At 41.0% G+C, this 16,928-nt stretch overlaps 1 protein-coding gene across 8 annotated transcripts in view; it reads right to left on the bottom strand.

Annotated features, from left to right (window-relative positions):
• The window catches only part of PROM1 (prominin 1), a 239,284-nt gene that overhangs the window by 81,028 nt on the left and 141,328 nt on the right, over positions 1–16,928 (bottom strand). For all 8 annotated transcript variants that reach the window (XR_012250681.1, XR_012250684.1, XR_012250683.1 and 5 more), the window contains exons 9-11: positions 9,751–9,968; positions 9,552–9,626; positions 7,097–7,160 (exon numbers count right to left, since the gene is read on the bottom strand). Coding sequence is in view for 4 of the 8 variants with exons in the window: in XM_073647207.1 (XP_073503308.1) it covers positions 7,097–7,160; positions 9,552–9,626; positions 9,751–9,968 (357 nt within the window). In the remaining 4 variants the exon portion in view is untranslated. The remainder of the gene's footprint in view (positions 1–7,096; positions 7,161–9,551; positions 9,627–9,750; positions 9,969–16,928) is intronic.

The raw sequence follows: 16,928 nt of genomic DNA, 5'->3' as shown, positions 1-16,928 counted from the left end.
ATACGTCTCCTATTCAAATCAATAGGAGGCGGATGTGCAGTACCCTGCCGTGGCCACTATCAGAAGAAGAGCAGCTCCACAATCGAGCAGTTCTGGCCAGCGGCCACCACCGCCAACACAGAGAACAGCTGATCGGTGGGGGGCCGGGGGTCAGACCCCAGCTAATCAGACATTGATGACCTATCCTATGGATAAGTCATCAATGCTAAAGTAGTGGACAACCTCTTTAAGACAAGAGAATCATGCTTATCTTTTACTGATCCTACATTTCCATATGGATTATGGTATACTCCAGAGCTGCATTCACAGTTTGGTTACATTGCATTTTTGCTGTGTTATTGTTTCTTCTTTTGCAGCATTTTTTGATGCACATTAAAAGCTGCTTTTTACAGTATCAGCCAAAGCTACAAGATTTCAGAAATCTCATGCACAAGCTTGTTTTTTTTTCCCATGACCGAATTTGAAAACTGCAGCTTTTTTAAAATTTGCAGCGGTTTTTAAATTTGCAGCATGTCAACACTTTCAGCATTTTTGCAGCATTTTTTTTTTTAGTTTTCACAACCAGAAAGCAACGAGAAAGTGAAAAAACACTGCAAAAAAACCCCAAAACAACACAACAAGCGTTTTTTTGCGGCATTTTCGTGGCGTTTTGGTGAATAAAATTAACTTTATTTACTGTAGACAAAGCATAAATGCAATCTACAACCAAGAAACGTTGCAAAAAACGCTGGGAAAACACTATTTTTACTTGTCATTTTTACTGGCAATAGAGCAATTCCTGGCTGCAGATAAAGCGCTGCGTGTGAACACAGCTTTTTGAGACTTTAGAGGTGAAATCTCCCAGGGTCTACTCTGGGGAGGATTTGCTTTCTAGTAAAGTGAATTTTTAATGTGAGGTAGTAAAAAGTTGTCCCAGCTGTGTTGTAAGCTGTTAGCGATTTGTTTGTTGAGATGCTGGTTAAAAAGCAGCAGAATTATGCATGCAGCTCTGGAATATTATACAAGAAGTAACACGGGCAGTGCAAGAGAATATATTTATAAAGTAACTCATTTTTTTCTATATACATACTTGCATATTCTATACAGCTATATTTTAGTTATACATTTTTCTGATATTGCTGTGTAATCTGGCAGTCACTACAGCCCCTGAAAGGTACATCTGATCAGTTATACAACATAACATTTGACTCTTCTGGACAACAATTTTCTTATGTGATAGTGGGTGACTAGACCTCCTCTTGCACCAGGACCTGATGAGACTGATACCTTTACATTGCCTATATTTGAGGGAACATTCAATGTACAGCTGGGCAGGTAGGCCATTAAAAGTCTAGGAAAGCAGGATGATAATATTTGGATGAGTTTTAAGGGCAGACTGTGATTTAAAGGGAATCTGTCAGCATGTTTTTGATATGTAACCTGAGAGCAGCACGATGTAGGAGCAGAGACCCTGATTACAGTGATGTGTTACTTGCTGGTCTGCATGTTGTCATTCTCATACAATTACTGTTTTATCTGCTGCAGATCTAGCAGAGCTCAGAATGTTGAGCCCCGTATAACCCCGCCCACACTACTGATTGGCAGTTTTCTGTCAATATACAGTGTACACAGAAAGCTGCCAATCAGTGGTGAGGGCGGGGTTAGACTAGGAGACACGAGACATCTAGTCCTGTTAATCTCCTGCTGATAAAACACTGATTTTATTGAAACCACAACACACAGCCTAGTAAGTGACGCATTGCTAGGAACAGGCTCTCACCCCCTACATCTCGCTGCTCTCACCATAGCAAAAACCTGCTGCCAGATTCCCTTTAAAGAGGATTTGCCACATTATTTCACAATTCAAACTGCATACACTATTAAATTAATCTTAATGAGACTGATGTAATTACTTTGAACATCCATGTCAGAATGGCTGTAAAACTATGATATTAATATGAACATTTATGAGTCTAACTATAGAATAAAATAGATCAGTGTATTTGGCCTCCACCGAGCCTGACTGACAGCTGCAGCTTGTACTCAGCAGTGTGAGATCTCAGCAACAGCAGGGAGTAAAGACATTGGGGACCTGTTCATCAGGCTAGGTGGACGGAGATAAAGTTAAACTTTCAGTAAGGCTTATACAGTCATTCTGAGATGGATTATCAAAGTAAGCACACCCGCCTCATCAGGACTAAGATCTACAGTGCCTACAAGTAGTATTCAACCCCCTGCAGATTTAGCTGGTTTGATAAGATGCAAATAAGTTAGAGCCTTCAAACTGCAAACGAGAGTAGGTTTTATGAACAGAAGCATAAATCTTACAAACCAAAAAGTTATGTTGCTCAGTTGAATTTTATTACATTTTAAACATAAAAGTGTGGGTCAATTATTATTCAACCCCTATGTTTAATATTTTGTGGAATAACCCTTGTTTGCAATTACAGCTAATAATCGTCTTTTATAGGATCTGATCAGGCCGGCACAGGTCTGTGGAGTTATCTTGACCCACTCCTCCATGCAGATCTTCTCCAAGTTATCTAGGTTCTTTGGGTGTCTCATGTGGACTTTATTCTTGAGCTCCTTCCACAAGTTTTCAATTGGGTTAAGGTCAGGAGACTGACTAGGCCACTCCAACACCTTGACTTTTTCCCTATTGAACCAGGCCTTGGTTTTCTTGGCTGTGTGCTTTGGGTCGTTGTCTTGTTGGAAGATGAAATTACGACCCATCTTAAGATCCTTGATGGAGGAGCGGAGGTTCTTGGTCAAAATCTCCAGGTAGACCGTGCTATCCATCTTCCCATGGATGCGGACCAGATGGCCAGGCCCCTTGGCAGAGAAACAGCCCCACAGCATGATGCTGCCACCACCATGCTTGACTGTAGGGATGGTATTCTTGGGGTCGTATGCAGTGCCATCCAGTCTCCAAACGTCACGTGTGTGGTTGGCACCAAAGATCTCGATCTTGGTCTCATCAGACCATAGAACCTTGAACCAGTCTGTCTCAGAGTCCTCCAAGTGATCATGAGCAAACTGTAGACGAGCCTTGACATGACGCTTTGAAAGTAAAGGTACCTTACAGGCTCGTCTGGAACGGAGACCATTGCGGTGGAGTACGTTACTTATGGTATTGACTGAAACCAATGAAACCAATGTCCCCACTGCCATGAGATCTTCCCGGAGCTCCTTCCTTGTTGTCCTTGGGTTAGCCTTGACTCTTCGGACAAGCCTGGCCTCGGCACGGGAGGACACTTTCAAAGGCTGTCCTGGCCGTGGAAGGCTAACAGTAGTTCCATAAGCCTTCCACTTACGGATGATGCTCCCAACAGTGGAGACAGGTAGGCCCAACTCCTTGGAAAGGGTTTTGTACCCCTTGCCAGCCTTGTGACCCTCCACGATCTTGTCTCTGATGGCCTTGGAATGCTCCTTTGTCTTTCCCATGTTGACCATGTCTGAGTGCTGTTCACAAGTTTGGGGAGGGTCTTAAATAGTCCGAAAAGGCTGGCAAAAGAGATCTTTAATCCACACATGTGAAGCTCATTATTCTTGGTGCCTGAACTACTTCTTAATACTTTAGGGGGACCAAACAGAATTCTTGTGGTTTGAGGGGTTGAATAATAAATGACACTCTGAATTAACTTTTTACGTTTTTAAAAAAAAAAACAAAAAAAAACAAAAACAAAATTTGCTGCAGTGCATTTCCCACTTCCAGGCTGATCTACAGTACAAATGTCACAATACCATGTTAATTCCGCATGTGTCAACCAGCTAAATCTGCAGGGGGTTGAATACTACTTGTAGGCACTGTATTTGATAGGTGTGTACAGTTTACATTTTGAAATTAATCCCATTTTAAACTGATTGTTTTCTAACTACTTACTTCACTTAATTTATAGAAGTCAAATGTATTTTACAAATGATTTATAGGATTCTGCTCAGGACTTTTAAATATTAAAATTAATAAATGATCTGTAGTGAAGAGAGAAGGGAGAAATTAATAAAACAGCAGCAGAGACAAAGGTAGAGAATGCTGGGCTCTGAACCAAAAGCTTTGTCTGCCAGATGTAAGTGATGCCACGAACTGCTGTAAATTGTACTGCCCTCCTGTGCAGCATCCACAGATATTGTAGTTTTGGTATAGCGCCAGCCAGTGTGATGTAATTACTATGATGTCATCAGTCTTGGCAGAGCCTGTTCATAGCACCGCTGTACTCCTACGATTCCGGAGGGATTAAAGGGCCAGCAGATTTAAAAGCAGCCCCTGTATTCTGATATTCATAAAATGATCCTACATTATGCTGTATATTATAATACAGTTCTGTAGGCTTCAGAGCTGAAATCTCCCAGTGTCTGCTCTGGAGATTTGCATTTTTGGGAAGTGCAGTCTTTACCCCAGCAAAGTACAGTAACACTACCCATACCGTCTGTATTGTAAGAGCTCAGCTGAGCTGCTAGGGGTTTTGTCTGATCTTACGCTTGCTGAAAAGTAGCAGAATTATGAATGCAGCTCTGGAATATATTACAAGCATACTTGTCAATGTCCAGAGTTTTCCTTGTCGGGAAGGTTATGTAATCCCCACCCAAAAGTGGGCTGGAAACGTTCCTAGAAGTGGCTTGATTGAAGACCAGACTTAAAGGGGTATTCCAATCTCCAAGATCCTACCCAAATATGTAGTAGGAGTAATAATAATAATAATATTAGCAAATACCTCCAATTAGAAATGTAGTGTAGTTTTTCTGATTTGCTATGTCTCTTTCCTCATGTGCAGGCATTGCAGGGCCTTAGATATCCATGGTTACGACCACTAGCAACTACCTAACTAACTGTCACTATATCAGTGGTCGTAACCATGGATACCCAAGGTCCTGCAATGCCCTGCACATGAGGAAAGGGACATAGTGAATCAGAAGAACTATACTACATTTCTAATTGGAGGTATTTGCTAATATTATTATTATTACACCTACTACATATTGGGATAGGATCTTGGAGATGGGAATACCATTTTAAATGTCTCCAAATATGTTGGCAATTATGTACAAGCTGTAATTTTTTTGTCTATTCTGCCATTTCTTAGTTATATATTTTTCTAAAAAAAGATATGCAGTAACCAAAATGGCCATCAAGATCTGGTATCCAGGTTGCTCAGAACAAGGCAGCAGCAGGGAAATCAGATTTTCGGTGGCTGCCATGTAGATACCATGCGGACAATGGAGAGGTCCCATAGGCCATTCCCACAGGAAGCCATGAAGACCACTTGCCCGTGCACGTGTAGACTCTTTTTCTGGAATTACTTCCAGTTGTATAAGACAATATTATTAATGTCTCCAAAGGGTGAACCAAGAAACTGCAATTGTGACTCTCTTTGTGGTGATTCTGTACTACACTGTGACATACAGATGTCTGTTGTTGCTTTGACCATCTAGCATGGAGGTGATCCTGTGCCTGCAAGTAAAGAAGGGGCTCTACTGAGTCAGGCTTTCACATGTCTCACCTACACCTGGTGGTCAAACTCCAGAGGTGCAGTAGGGAAACATTATCACTACATTTATTGGGAACCTACAAGTCACCCCAGAGTACAGACCAGTGGGAGATTTTAGTCATAATGCTGCCCTGTAATTGGAGCACTAGATTATGTACCTTGTATCTGTATTTCATTCTAAAAAGAAAAAAGTTAATTTATTTGTTACCCAAATAATTTATTTTAGTAATGGATAGGACAGAAGTGGGAAAAACTTGCATGGAGCCTGTAATTAGGATTTTATATGAAGGTGCTTTAATGCTGAGGAAATCCTTACCTTTCTTGTAGAAATCTGTTTTGCTGTTTTAGAGCAATCCATTGATGAAATTGTACTGCAAGTGCAGAGGGGCGGGACATTGCACTTGCAGCTCTCCTGCCTCTCTCCCTATTCCCCTGACTGCCTGCCTCCTGTCTGTGATTGACAGGTCACTCCTGTCTCCTTGAGCTGCCTCCCATGACTGCACTGGTCTTGTAACATCATGAGGTCCTTACTGCGCACAGAGAGTTCTTGGTCAGCAGAGGCAGGTCACTGGGACAAGATCCTACGTAGCTGAATAAATGTAGGCTATCAGCCCAGGAGAGGTATATTAGGTTAGGTTCCCAGAAAGAAAGGTCACCTTATTCTTGGCTACAGGACATACAGGAATTGGCCAATTTCTGAGCTAAGCATCTTCATTTTAAAAAATGACTAAGGGTGCAGTACTAGCGCCAGAAACCTTTTAAGATGATCCAATAAAGCTTTTTAATTTTATCCGTTGGAGTACCGGCCATCCCTCCTTTCCAATTTTTTGCTATTTGCTGTGCTCACCAGCGAGACCGGCACCCTCCATTGAAGCATGTCTCCCTCGTTGTTGGATTCAGCGTGAAGCTCCCTGACTCTCCCCCCTCGTCTCCTATCTTCATTTTAACCCATTTTCTAGAGCAGTAATGCAATTCCTATTTCATATATTCCATGTTTGCATGCTACAGTTTTACAGAGTTCAGCTTTAATTTGTTAGTTATAATGGGACAAGAGTGATGTGTCAGTCAGAGGCTGACGGCGGCAGGAAATGGTAGAACTGCAAGTGCACTGTCCCACCGCGCTGCACTTGCAACTCATTAGCATAAAATATCAACGCTGGATTTCTCAAAAATGGGAAAAAGAAATTACTACAAAAACGGTAAGGACGTAATCAGCAGCAAAGTGCCTTTACATACATTTTATCACATTGGGGTATAAAATAATGACAGGATTCCTTTAATTATACATTAACAAAAATGTAACTTTTGTATCTGGGCCCTTCTTGTACCTCTGACTCCAATTTTATAAATAGGACTTTTCAGACGCTGGAAGTACAGAAGTAGTTCCCCTACAAGCTGAAGGCTCCATACTTAGCCGTGTGCAAGACGTCTTATCCAAAACCATCATATTGTGCCCAGTACTGTATAACAATATGAGGAGGAGTCGCAATGTGATCAGTAAATTTCTCAATGCCATGTACAATGAAGGAAACAGTCTAGAGAGTCCTAATGCTGGAGGAGATCTATTGGAATATCAGTATAAATGATAGAAGACGGTATCATTAGTACCAGGGTAGAAGAGAGTCACTCACCTTCCTCTATATTTTTCGTTTGGTTTTGTACCATTTTTGGAGTGTTATTGAAAGCAGCATAACCCTTAGAGAAAAAAAAGTGAAGACACTTTAATAAAAAAAAACTAATTTAAAAGAAACACAAAAAGGATTGCACAAGTTGCATATGGTACTGTAGATTATCCTCATTTACTTCAATGGAGCTCAGCCAGAATATCAGACCTAACCTGTGGACAGTTGTGGTGCAGTTTTTGTAAAAAAAAATAAAAAAAGCAGTCATACTTTTCTAATTCTGGACAACTCCTTTAAGTTAAAGTTGGCAATCAGAGCATTCTATTTTTCTTTCATAATTAGGATTTCAATAGGCAAGGTGTAATGCAATATTTCACCTGTGGTGGCGCTGCAGGCAAACTTAACCCTTGCAGTAGGTCATCGCAAGAGGTTACATCAGTAGAACACCACATGAAACCCAATTTTCAGTGTAACCCTTATAGCAGACATATATTTTCCAAAGTGTATATCTTTTTTAATTTGGTGAAAGATAAAATATTTCTTGAGACAAAATGACTAATTTTAACAAACACAGACACAGTAACAGCATCCACTTTCCCATCCTCTTTCATCCTACTGAACTTTTTTTTTTAAAGAAAATGACCAACCCGAACGGCTGAATTTAATCTTTAAATTATGGAAGAACTGGCTAATAATTAGAGATGAGCGAATCAAATCAAAGCAAATCAAATGTGCATTAAATTTGTGGGAATTTGCTGAACCTGGTAAATTTGAACAATTTGCAATACACTTCGAGCAAATTGCTTGAAATGCCCACTGTCATTTTACATATTGAAAATGATTGCATCAACCAGAGAAGAATCACATGACCTCTGGTGCACCTGGATGGGTTCCTCGTTATATCTAGAAGCTATCACATCACATGATATAGCACAACCAATTAGGAGGAACTGTCATAGCCACTATAAAAGCAGAAGCAGGAAATGCAGCAGCCATATTGGGGGGGAATCTGGATATTGAGAGGATGTCTCAGCTCCCAGCTTAGACATACACCGAGGTGTAAGGACATAGTTGCAGATGGTGCAGCCGCAATCGGGCTCGTGCAGGAGGGGGGGGTACGCCGACACCAGCACCTATTTCGCTCCAGCTATAGAAGAGGATGCCGCACATCGCGGGAGCAAGGGACAGTAAAAAGAATTGTTAATTTTTTTTAAATGTGTTGGAGAAGAGTGGCAAAACAGGGGACATTATACCAGGAAGGGACCCAGGATGGGGGACATTATTACTTCAAGAGGCCCAGTAAGGAAGACATCATATCAGGAAGAAGTCTAGGATGGGGGACATTATACCAGAAAGGGACCCAGGATGTAACCTATGAGGAACGGTTACAGGATTTGGGAATGTTGAGCTTGCAAAAAAGAAGACTGAGAGGAGACTTAATAGCTGTCTACAAATATCTCAATGGATGTCACATTGTAGAAGGATCATCTTTATTCTCATTTGCACAAAGAAAGACTAGAAGCAATGGGATGAAACTGAATGGGAGGAGACACAGATTAGATATTAGAAAAAACTTTTTGACAGTGAGGGTGATCAATGAGTGGAACAGGCGGCCACGAGAGGTGGTGAGTTCCCCTTCAATGGACATCTTCAAACAGAGGCTGGACAGACATCTGTCTGAGATGGTTTAGTGAATAGTGCTTTGAGCAGGGGGTTGGACCAGATGACCCAGGAGGCCCCTTCCAACTCGACCATTCTATAATTCTATGTAGGACAATATACCAGGAAGGGGCTCAGGATGAGGGACATTATTACTGAAAGAGACTTGGGATGGAGGCCTTTATTACTAAAATGGGCCACGGATGAGGGGCATTATACTAGGAAGGGGTCCTGGATGGAAGATATTATACCAGGAAGGGGCTCAAGATGGGGGCATTACTGAAAGAGGCCCATGATGGGGTATATTATTAAAGGAAGGGGCCCATTATTGGGGACTTATTACATGGTGGGCTAACACATACGCATTTATAGGATCTAGAATGCTACAAGGGCCCATACATGCAGGTGGGGTCCCAAGTCCATATTTTGCACCAGGACGCATCGGATTTTGCTTACGCCACTGGCCATAGACATAGGAAGAGAAAGCCATAAAACACTGAAGAAACTTTACAAATAGTGTGCGTCACAGCACAGCATGGAAGAAGATTAATGTGTGAAGAACAGGTTGTAGGTTACCATCGATTTACTCATAGATTTGCAGTACTTTCAATTTGCCATGAATCAAATTATGGGGAAAAGTTTAGAAAAGCAGGTGAATTTGAATTTAAAAAGATCGGTTCATCTCTACTAACTCCTCTTTTGTTTAATGCTGGAGTTTTCCTTTCTTAACCAATGTAAATAATGCTTTATTAAAACCTGCCTAGAACTACTGGAATATCCCTGTCCTAAGCATTCAGCATCTCACCTTTTGTACCAAGTTGCTGAGATCCGTCTTGAGAACGTTGTTTAATTTGCCAAGATGATGGTTTAGGTCTGGTAACTACAGAAAGTGATTCAAGATTGCATGAATTACTGTGTGAGGATCTATACAATAGTATGTTATTTATAAGGATGATCAGATTTTAGCTTTATGGGTTGATTTATTGGATCTTTAATTAACTTACCAAACTGAAGTTGGCATTGACCCGTAGCTGGGACAACGAGCTCTTGATCTTGTTGCAGGGAATCAGTGCCACATTGGTGAAGCACGCCGGGTCGCTCAATGTGGTGTTCAGTTGAATCTTGGCATCTGTAAGGTTTTCGTGAAGCCGGTCCATTGCCTCTTGAAGGACTTCCAAAGAAATGCTGATGTTCTCCAAAGCTTCCTTTGTTTCCTTGATTGCTGAGAATACAAATATGGCGGTTTAATATTTTATTAAAAGCCTAAGACTAATTAAGAACAGAACCCATCATTTGGTTTCTCTCATTCATCAGTTCTCATCACGATTGTCCAGGTTCTATTGTAACATCCTGAACCTCCTCATTTCCCCATTGAGTTGTATTGGGAAGGAATATCATGGCCACGACTAGAATGGATTTTCTTGGATTTCACTAGATTTTCATCCCACCCAAGAAACAACAACTTCTAATCTCACAGAACGGGAAACAGACAAGTAAAATCATTTTGTAGAAATAGACCAAAACCAGATTCCAATGAAAAACAGCGGTTACATTTCACCTTGTTCTTATGATTGATATAAAAAAATTAAAACAAAAGATATGATAGAAAGGAATCTGTCCATTTTCTAAGTAAAAAAAACATCCATCTTCAGACGGGAACATTGGGCCAACCAATGATAATAATAATAATTACATAATAATTAAACATCCATCTTCAGACAGGAACATTGGGCCAACCAATGAAAATAATAATAATTCTTCAAACGCCAGTATATTCTGGACAAATGAACAAACAATGAAACAAAAGGAAAGAGATCCCTGTTCTTAAAGTGTAACCGTGTTTTTAATTTTTCATAAATCAATAGTACATGGAAAAAATAGAAACTTTGTAATATATTTTATCAGAGAAATCTGCTTCTTTTTTTTTTAGGACTGATCTTTCATTCTCAAAATTCTCAATTCACAAGTAAAATTTGTATTCAGTGAGATCAGCCCCTCCTTTCTCCTCCTCCTTTTCCCTGCATAGAATTTTAAAAGCACCAACTGTCATCTCCTATCTCTGTAATGGGAAAACCTGTCTTCAGTAAATCCAGAATTTAACCAATGAATTGAGAGTGAAAGATCATTCCAGGAGGAGAAGGAAGCAAATTTCTCTGATAAGATATTTTATAAAGTTGCTCATTTCCATTTGTACTATTGATCTATAAAATACAAATTAAAATGAAGGTTACTGTTTAAGAGTTTACAATCTGAATGGAATGGGAGAAGTGACACGATAGGTACATGGTGCTATTTTAATTTAGTAGACAAGCCCCTTTTGTTGGCACAGGGAAGATAAATAGAATTGCACAAACGCCTCACCAGTCCATATCTGAACCTATAAAGGTATTACATTGAGAGCGATGTAACAAGGGAAGCTTGCCGCGGACAGACTAGAAGTGAGGCTGTATGTGCGCCATGGGCTATAGTTGTATTAGAACAGCTTTTTAGCATAGTCTTCTCTGAGTTTTCTAGCCACCCTTAAACTGGTAATGTTGGGAACCAATCTAATTGTAAGGGTCAGTGAATTCTATATAATACGTAAAGCACAAGAGAAGCCCTATAAATTGGAGGAATTGGATGTGGTAGGTCAATGACATAGTGATATTATTCTTAAAGGGAATCTGTCAACAGGTTTTTGCTATGTTATCTGAAATCAGAATAATATAGGGCAGAGACCCCGATTCCAGCGATGTGTCACTTACTGGGCTGCTTGGTGTCATTTTGATAAAATCACTGTTTTCTCTGCTGCAGACCTATCAGTGCTCAGAAACTTGAGTCCTGTATAACCCCACCCAGACCACTGATTGGCAGCTTTCTGTGTACACTGTGCATAGACAGAAACCTGCCAATCAGTGGTAGGGGTGTGTGGTTACACTGAGCAGAAGGATTACATAGCACAAGACAACTAGACCTGTAATGATAATTTCCTATTGATAACACACTGATTTTACTGAAACAACAACATGCATCCAGCAAATGACACATTCCTGAAATCAGGGTCTCTGTTCTGTAGGAAAGCCAGGTAGGACTGGGTTAAATGCCATCACTGCAGGTCTTGATTAGATGCATCTGGCTAGCTTTGACTAAGAACCAGGACATGTGTTCACCTTTCTCTCTCAGTCAGTTGGAGAAGCTGAGCAGTGTGGGCTGTGTTGGAGCTGGGGAGAGACAAACCAGAGAGTCTCTCTGAAAAGAGTCTCCACATGGCTGTGTGCATCAAGCTGTGAGTATCAGTAGTTGCTATGGACAATAGCCGTTTTGTTTGACTGAACTGGGACAAGCTCAGCTGTGTATGAGTAGCCAAGGTCTATTTTGTTCAGTTAGCGCCTGGACAAGGCTATGGATTTTGTGTTTATGATTTTGTTTTTGGTGCTGTGCAACCTGTATAAATAAACGTCACATTGTTTTTGACACAAGAATCCTGTGCCTGTGTGAACACTGCCTACTGCTGAGCGTGAATCCCTACAGTTGGTGGAGAATGCAGGCACAGTCCCAAAGAGCACAGATGATTACAGTTTAAAACTGAATGGAAAAGATAACTACAGCATTGCAAACACAGTCTGAAAGCATGAAGGAGCTTGTTAAGCAGTTGGTGCAGGTGCAGCAACAGCAATTACAGCTGCATCATTATCAACTGCAGTAACAGTTTCAGCTGCAACAGCAGCAGATGGCTCTCTTGGCAGAAACTGTCTGAGCAAGGGAAACGGCACTTTCCGCCAGCCAAAGGGACGATTTCCGTGTCAGGCGAACAGTACAGGAGGCCTTGCAGAAAATGACTCTGGAGGACGATGATGTCGAGGCTTTCCTGATTGTTTTCGAGAGGGTGGCAGACAGAGAGAAACTGCATCCAGAGCAATGGGCAGAGGTCCTGGCTCCATACATTACTGGGGAACCGCAGAAAGCATACTATGACCTAGTCCTGCAGGATGCCAAGGAGTATGGCAAGCTGAAGGCAGAGATTACGGCATGTTTGGGCGTAACCCTAGCTGTCCGGGCACAACAGGTGCAACTCTGGCGCTACCAAAAGGACAGGCCTCTTCGGTCCAAGATGTTTGAACTTTTACACCTGGTGCAAAAATGGCAGCAGCCTAAGACCTGCTCTCTGGCACAAATGATGGTGGAAAAAGTGGAAGTGGACCAAATTATCCACTCACTACCTAAATCCGTGCAAAACAGGGTTTCCAAAGGAGATACCTGGAATGCAGATGATCTTGTGAGCATTGTGGAAAGATATTTGGAGGTGGAAAACTCCTTGAACAATCAAGGAAGCCTGAGGTCACCTTTCTGTGATACACAAAAGAAGAGGCCCAAGACCACATCTGAGGAGCATCCAAGGACCCAGGAGGTGTCAGAGCTGGTTTCAAGGGGTACGTCTCGTATCATTGTCTGTTGGAGGTGTCGTGCCCGGTGTCATATATCAGCCCATTGTCTGATGGTCTCAGAAACAATGGACTGCAGTGTAGGGTACCTTGCCAAGTGACAGGAACCATTTGAGATGGTGGAAAAGGTGGGAGAGGTCTACTATAACATAGACCAACCAGGGAAAAGGAAGCCCTTCCCGATATATTATGGCAACCTACAAAAATCCTGGACGGATAGGGATCTGCTTGAAATTGCTTGCTGGTTGACCAAGTCAGAAGCCAACTTTGCCGGTGTTAAAGTAGCAGGAAATTTGTCGCCTTCCCAAAAACAGAACGGCTGCTTGGGTACCCGAAAATAGGGGAAGGTTTGTGGAGGTAGAAAGTCACACTCATATCATCAAGCATGAACCTCCTGCTAGGATCAATTTAAATCCCTGTAGGCACTGTGGGTTGGCAGATGGTGCCCAGCCTTAGGCTTTGGGCAGAGGGGGGGGGTATGTAGAAAAGCCAGCTAGGACTGGGTTAAATACTAGCACTGCAGGTTTGATTAAATGCACCTGGCTAGCTTTAACTAAAAACCAAGACCTATTCACCTTTCTCTCTCAGTCAGCTGGAGAAGACAAGCAGTGTGGGCTGTGTTGGAGCTGGGAAGAGACAAACCAGAGTCTCTCTGAAAAGAAAGTATCAGTGGTTGTTATGGATGATAGCCATTTTGTTTGACCGAATTGGGACTAGATCATTAGTAGCCAGGGTCTATTTTGTTTAGTTCTCACCTGGACAAGGGTTAGGGGTTTTGTGTTTATAGTTTTGTTTTGGTGCTGTGCAACTTATGGAAATAAACATCACATTGTTTTTGACACAAGAATCCAGTGCTTGTGTGAATGCTGCCTACTGCTGAATGTGAATCCCTGCAGCCCTTACATCATGCGGTTCTCAAATTACATAGCAAAAACCTGCTGACATCCATTTTTGTGGACATATTTTATTTTTACTTAAGTTCATGTAATCATGTCTAAAAATCTATTTTGCTATTACATTTCATTAAAAATGCTGCACCATTTGCCTTGCATCGGCTCTGTGTTGCACTGTCTATTGCTGGCTGCAGAATGAGTTATCTGAGAATCCGTCAGTGAGATTCTGACAGAAGAGTTTGTAACTTTTATTTGTTTTTATCGAAAGTCTTCTCAACTGATTTATGGCTGCAGACCACATCAAAGTTGAATGTACAAGAAAAATTAGCTTGTAAAAGCCAAACTGTGAGAATTTTTAACAAAACCCAGTTGCAAAAATGATTTTTAGCATGCATTTAAGTAATAAAGTTCCCCAAAGGTGGATTAAATCTCCATTCAATCTATACAGAAATGGTGCATGTCTATTTTTACCTTCTACATAGTATGACCCCGATTCATAATTGCCTTTGCGCCTGTTTTTTTCCCGAGTATGCCAAAATTTTGACGCTTGTTTGCAACTTTTGGCTCCAACAAAAGCAGTTCAAGGCAGGAAAAAGGCCATTTTTTATATTGTGCCAAATACATGAGTCACGTGCATAATGTTGATGAATTTGGTTCCAAAAATGACAACGAATACTACAATGGTTTTATATTGAAAGTCTTCAAACAGAGGCAGGACAGACATCTGTCTGAGATGGTTTAGTGAATCCTGCATTGAGCAGGGGGTTGGACACGATGACCCCGGAGGTCCCGTCCAACTGTAACATTCTAGAATTCTATGGTATTGTTTTTCTAGTTTATTTGTGAATGGTCTCTCCCTGGCAGTAAGTGACTGGCCCAAATGATATGGTCTTCTGAAGGGCTATCAAGTTCCATGATATTATCAGAACCAGGGAAATATCGGAGAATCCTCTACTATTCAGGTGGATCAGTCTAGTCCTGATGTGCTCGTAACCTTTAAGAGGTCATACCCGAAAAATAAAAGAATGTACAGTCCTCTTTCGTCTTCTAAATGATCCAATAATTAATTTTATTGGTTTCAGTTTTATTTTTTATCCGGATTCTTTTTAATGGCTACAGTTCTTGACAATCGTGAGGATTAACTATTATTCTATTGGTTGTATTTCTACATGAATGATGGTTATGGGATCAGATATATTTGCTGCAGAACATCTGCGATTTAATAGTCCCTAAGCTTTATTCTCCTTTACTGTGATGAGGAGGCATTCTCCATTTATTACAGGTCAGACAACCTCATGCATCATCTTTAGTGTCCTAACATGGAAGAACAGAGTCTTCACCATAATCTATTTCTTCCTCGCGTACACAGCTCCGTATCTTAATTTAATCATAAAATACAAGTGTGGAAGTGACCGCTCCATCATTGAAATCTGCAGAAATGTCACTTCTGTAATGATCAATTTGGCATTTTTTTTTTTTTTTTTAAACGTTTAATAGGAACGATTGATCACATTGTTCTGCTAAGCTGTCAAAGCAGGGCAAATATATCTCCTAGCAGAAAGAAGCGAGAACAGAGTTAAAGTGAAGCTCACGAGCGGGAACATACTTGCAAGCTTCTCCTATCCTTTATATACTGTATATGTGTGTGTGTATATATATATATACATATATATATATACATACATATATATATATATATATATATATATATATATATATATATACATACATATATATATATATATATATATATATATATATATATATATATATATATATATATATATATATATATATATATATACATACACACAGTACAGACCAAAAGTTTGGACACACCTTCTCATTTAAAGATTTTTCTGTATTTTCATGACTATGAAAATTGTACATTCACACTGAAGGCATCAAAACTATGAATTAACACATGTGGAATTATATACTTAACAAAAAAGTGTGAAACAACTGAAAATATGTCTTATATTCTAGGTTCTTCAAAGTAGCCACCTTTTGCTTTGATGACTGCTTTGCACACTCTTGGCATTCTCTTGATGAGCTTCAAGTGGTAGTCACCGGAAATGGTCTTCCAACAATCTTGAAGGAGTTCCCAGAGATGCTTAGCACTTGTTGGCCCTTTTGTCTTCACTCTGCGGTCCAGCTCACCCTAAACCATCTCGATTGGGTTCAGGTCTGGTGAATGTGGAGGCCAGGTCATCTGGCGTAGCACCCCATCACTCTCCTTCTTGGTCAAATAGCCCTTACACAGCCTGGAGGTGTGTTTGGGGTCATTGTCCTGTTGAAAAATAAATAATGGTCCAACTAAACGCAAACCGGATGGAATAGCATGCCGCTGCAAGATGCTGTGGTAGCCATGCTGGTTCAGTATGCCTTCAATTTTGAATAAATCCCCAACAGTGTCACCAGCAAATCACCCCCACACCATCACACCTCCTCCTCCATGCTTCACGGTGGGAACCAGGCATGTAGAGTCCATCCGTTCACCTTTTCTGCGTCGCACAAAGACACGGTGGTTGGAACCAAAGATCTCAAATTTGGACTCATCAGACCAAAGCACAGATTTCCACTGGTCTAATGTCCATTCCTTGTGTTCTTTAGCCCAAACAAGTCTCTTCTGCTTGTTGCCTGTCCTTAGCAGTGGTTTCGTAGCAGCTATTTTACCATGAAGGCCTGCTGCACAAAGTCTCCTCTTAACAGTTGTTGTAGAGATGTGTCTGCTGCTAGAACTCTGTATGGCATTGACCTGGTCTCTAATCTGAGCTGCTGTTAACCTGCGATTTCTGAGGCTGGTGACTCGGATAAACTTATCCTCAGAAGCAGAGGTGACTCTTGGTCTTCCTTTCCTGGGGCGGT

Source organism: Phyllobates terribilis, unplaced genomic scaffold (genome assembly GCF_046119375.1).
Source record: "Phyllobates terribilis strain yellow unplaced genomic scaffold, ASM4611937v1 Scaffold_1__5_contigs__length_1240528914, whole genome shotgun sequence".
NCBI classification, from domain to species: Eukaryota; Metazoa; Chordata; class Amphibia; order Anura; family Dendrobatidae; genus Phyllobates; species Phyllobates terribilis.
The sequence above is the reverse complement of the archived record's forward strand: the minus strand, read 5'-3'. Positions and strand labels throughout refer to the sequence as shown.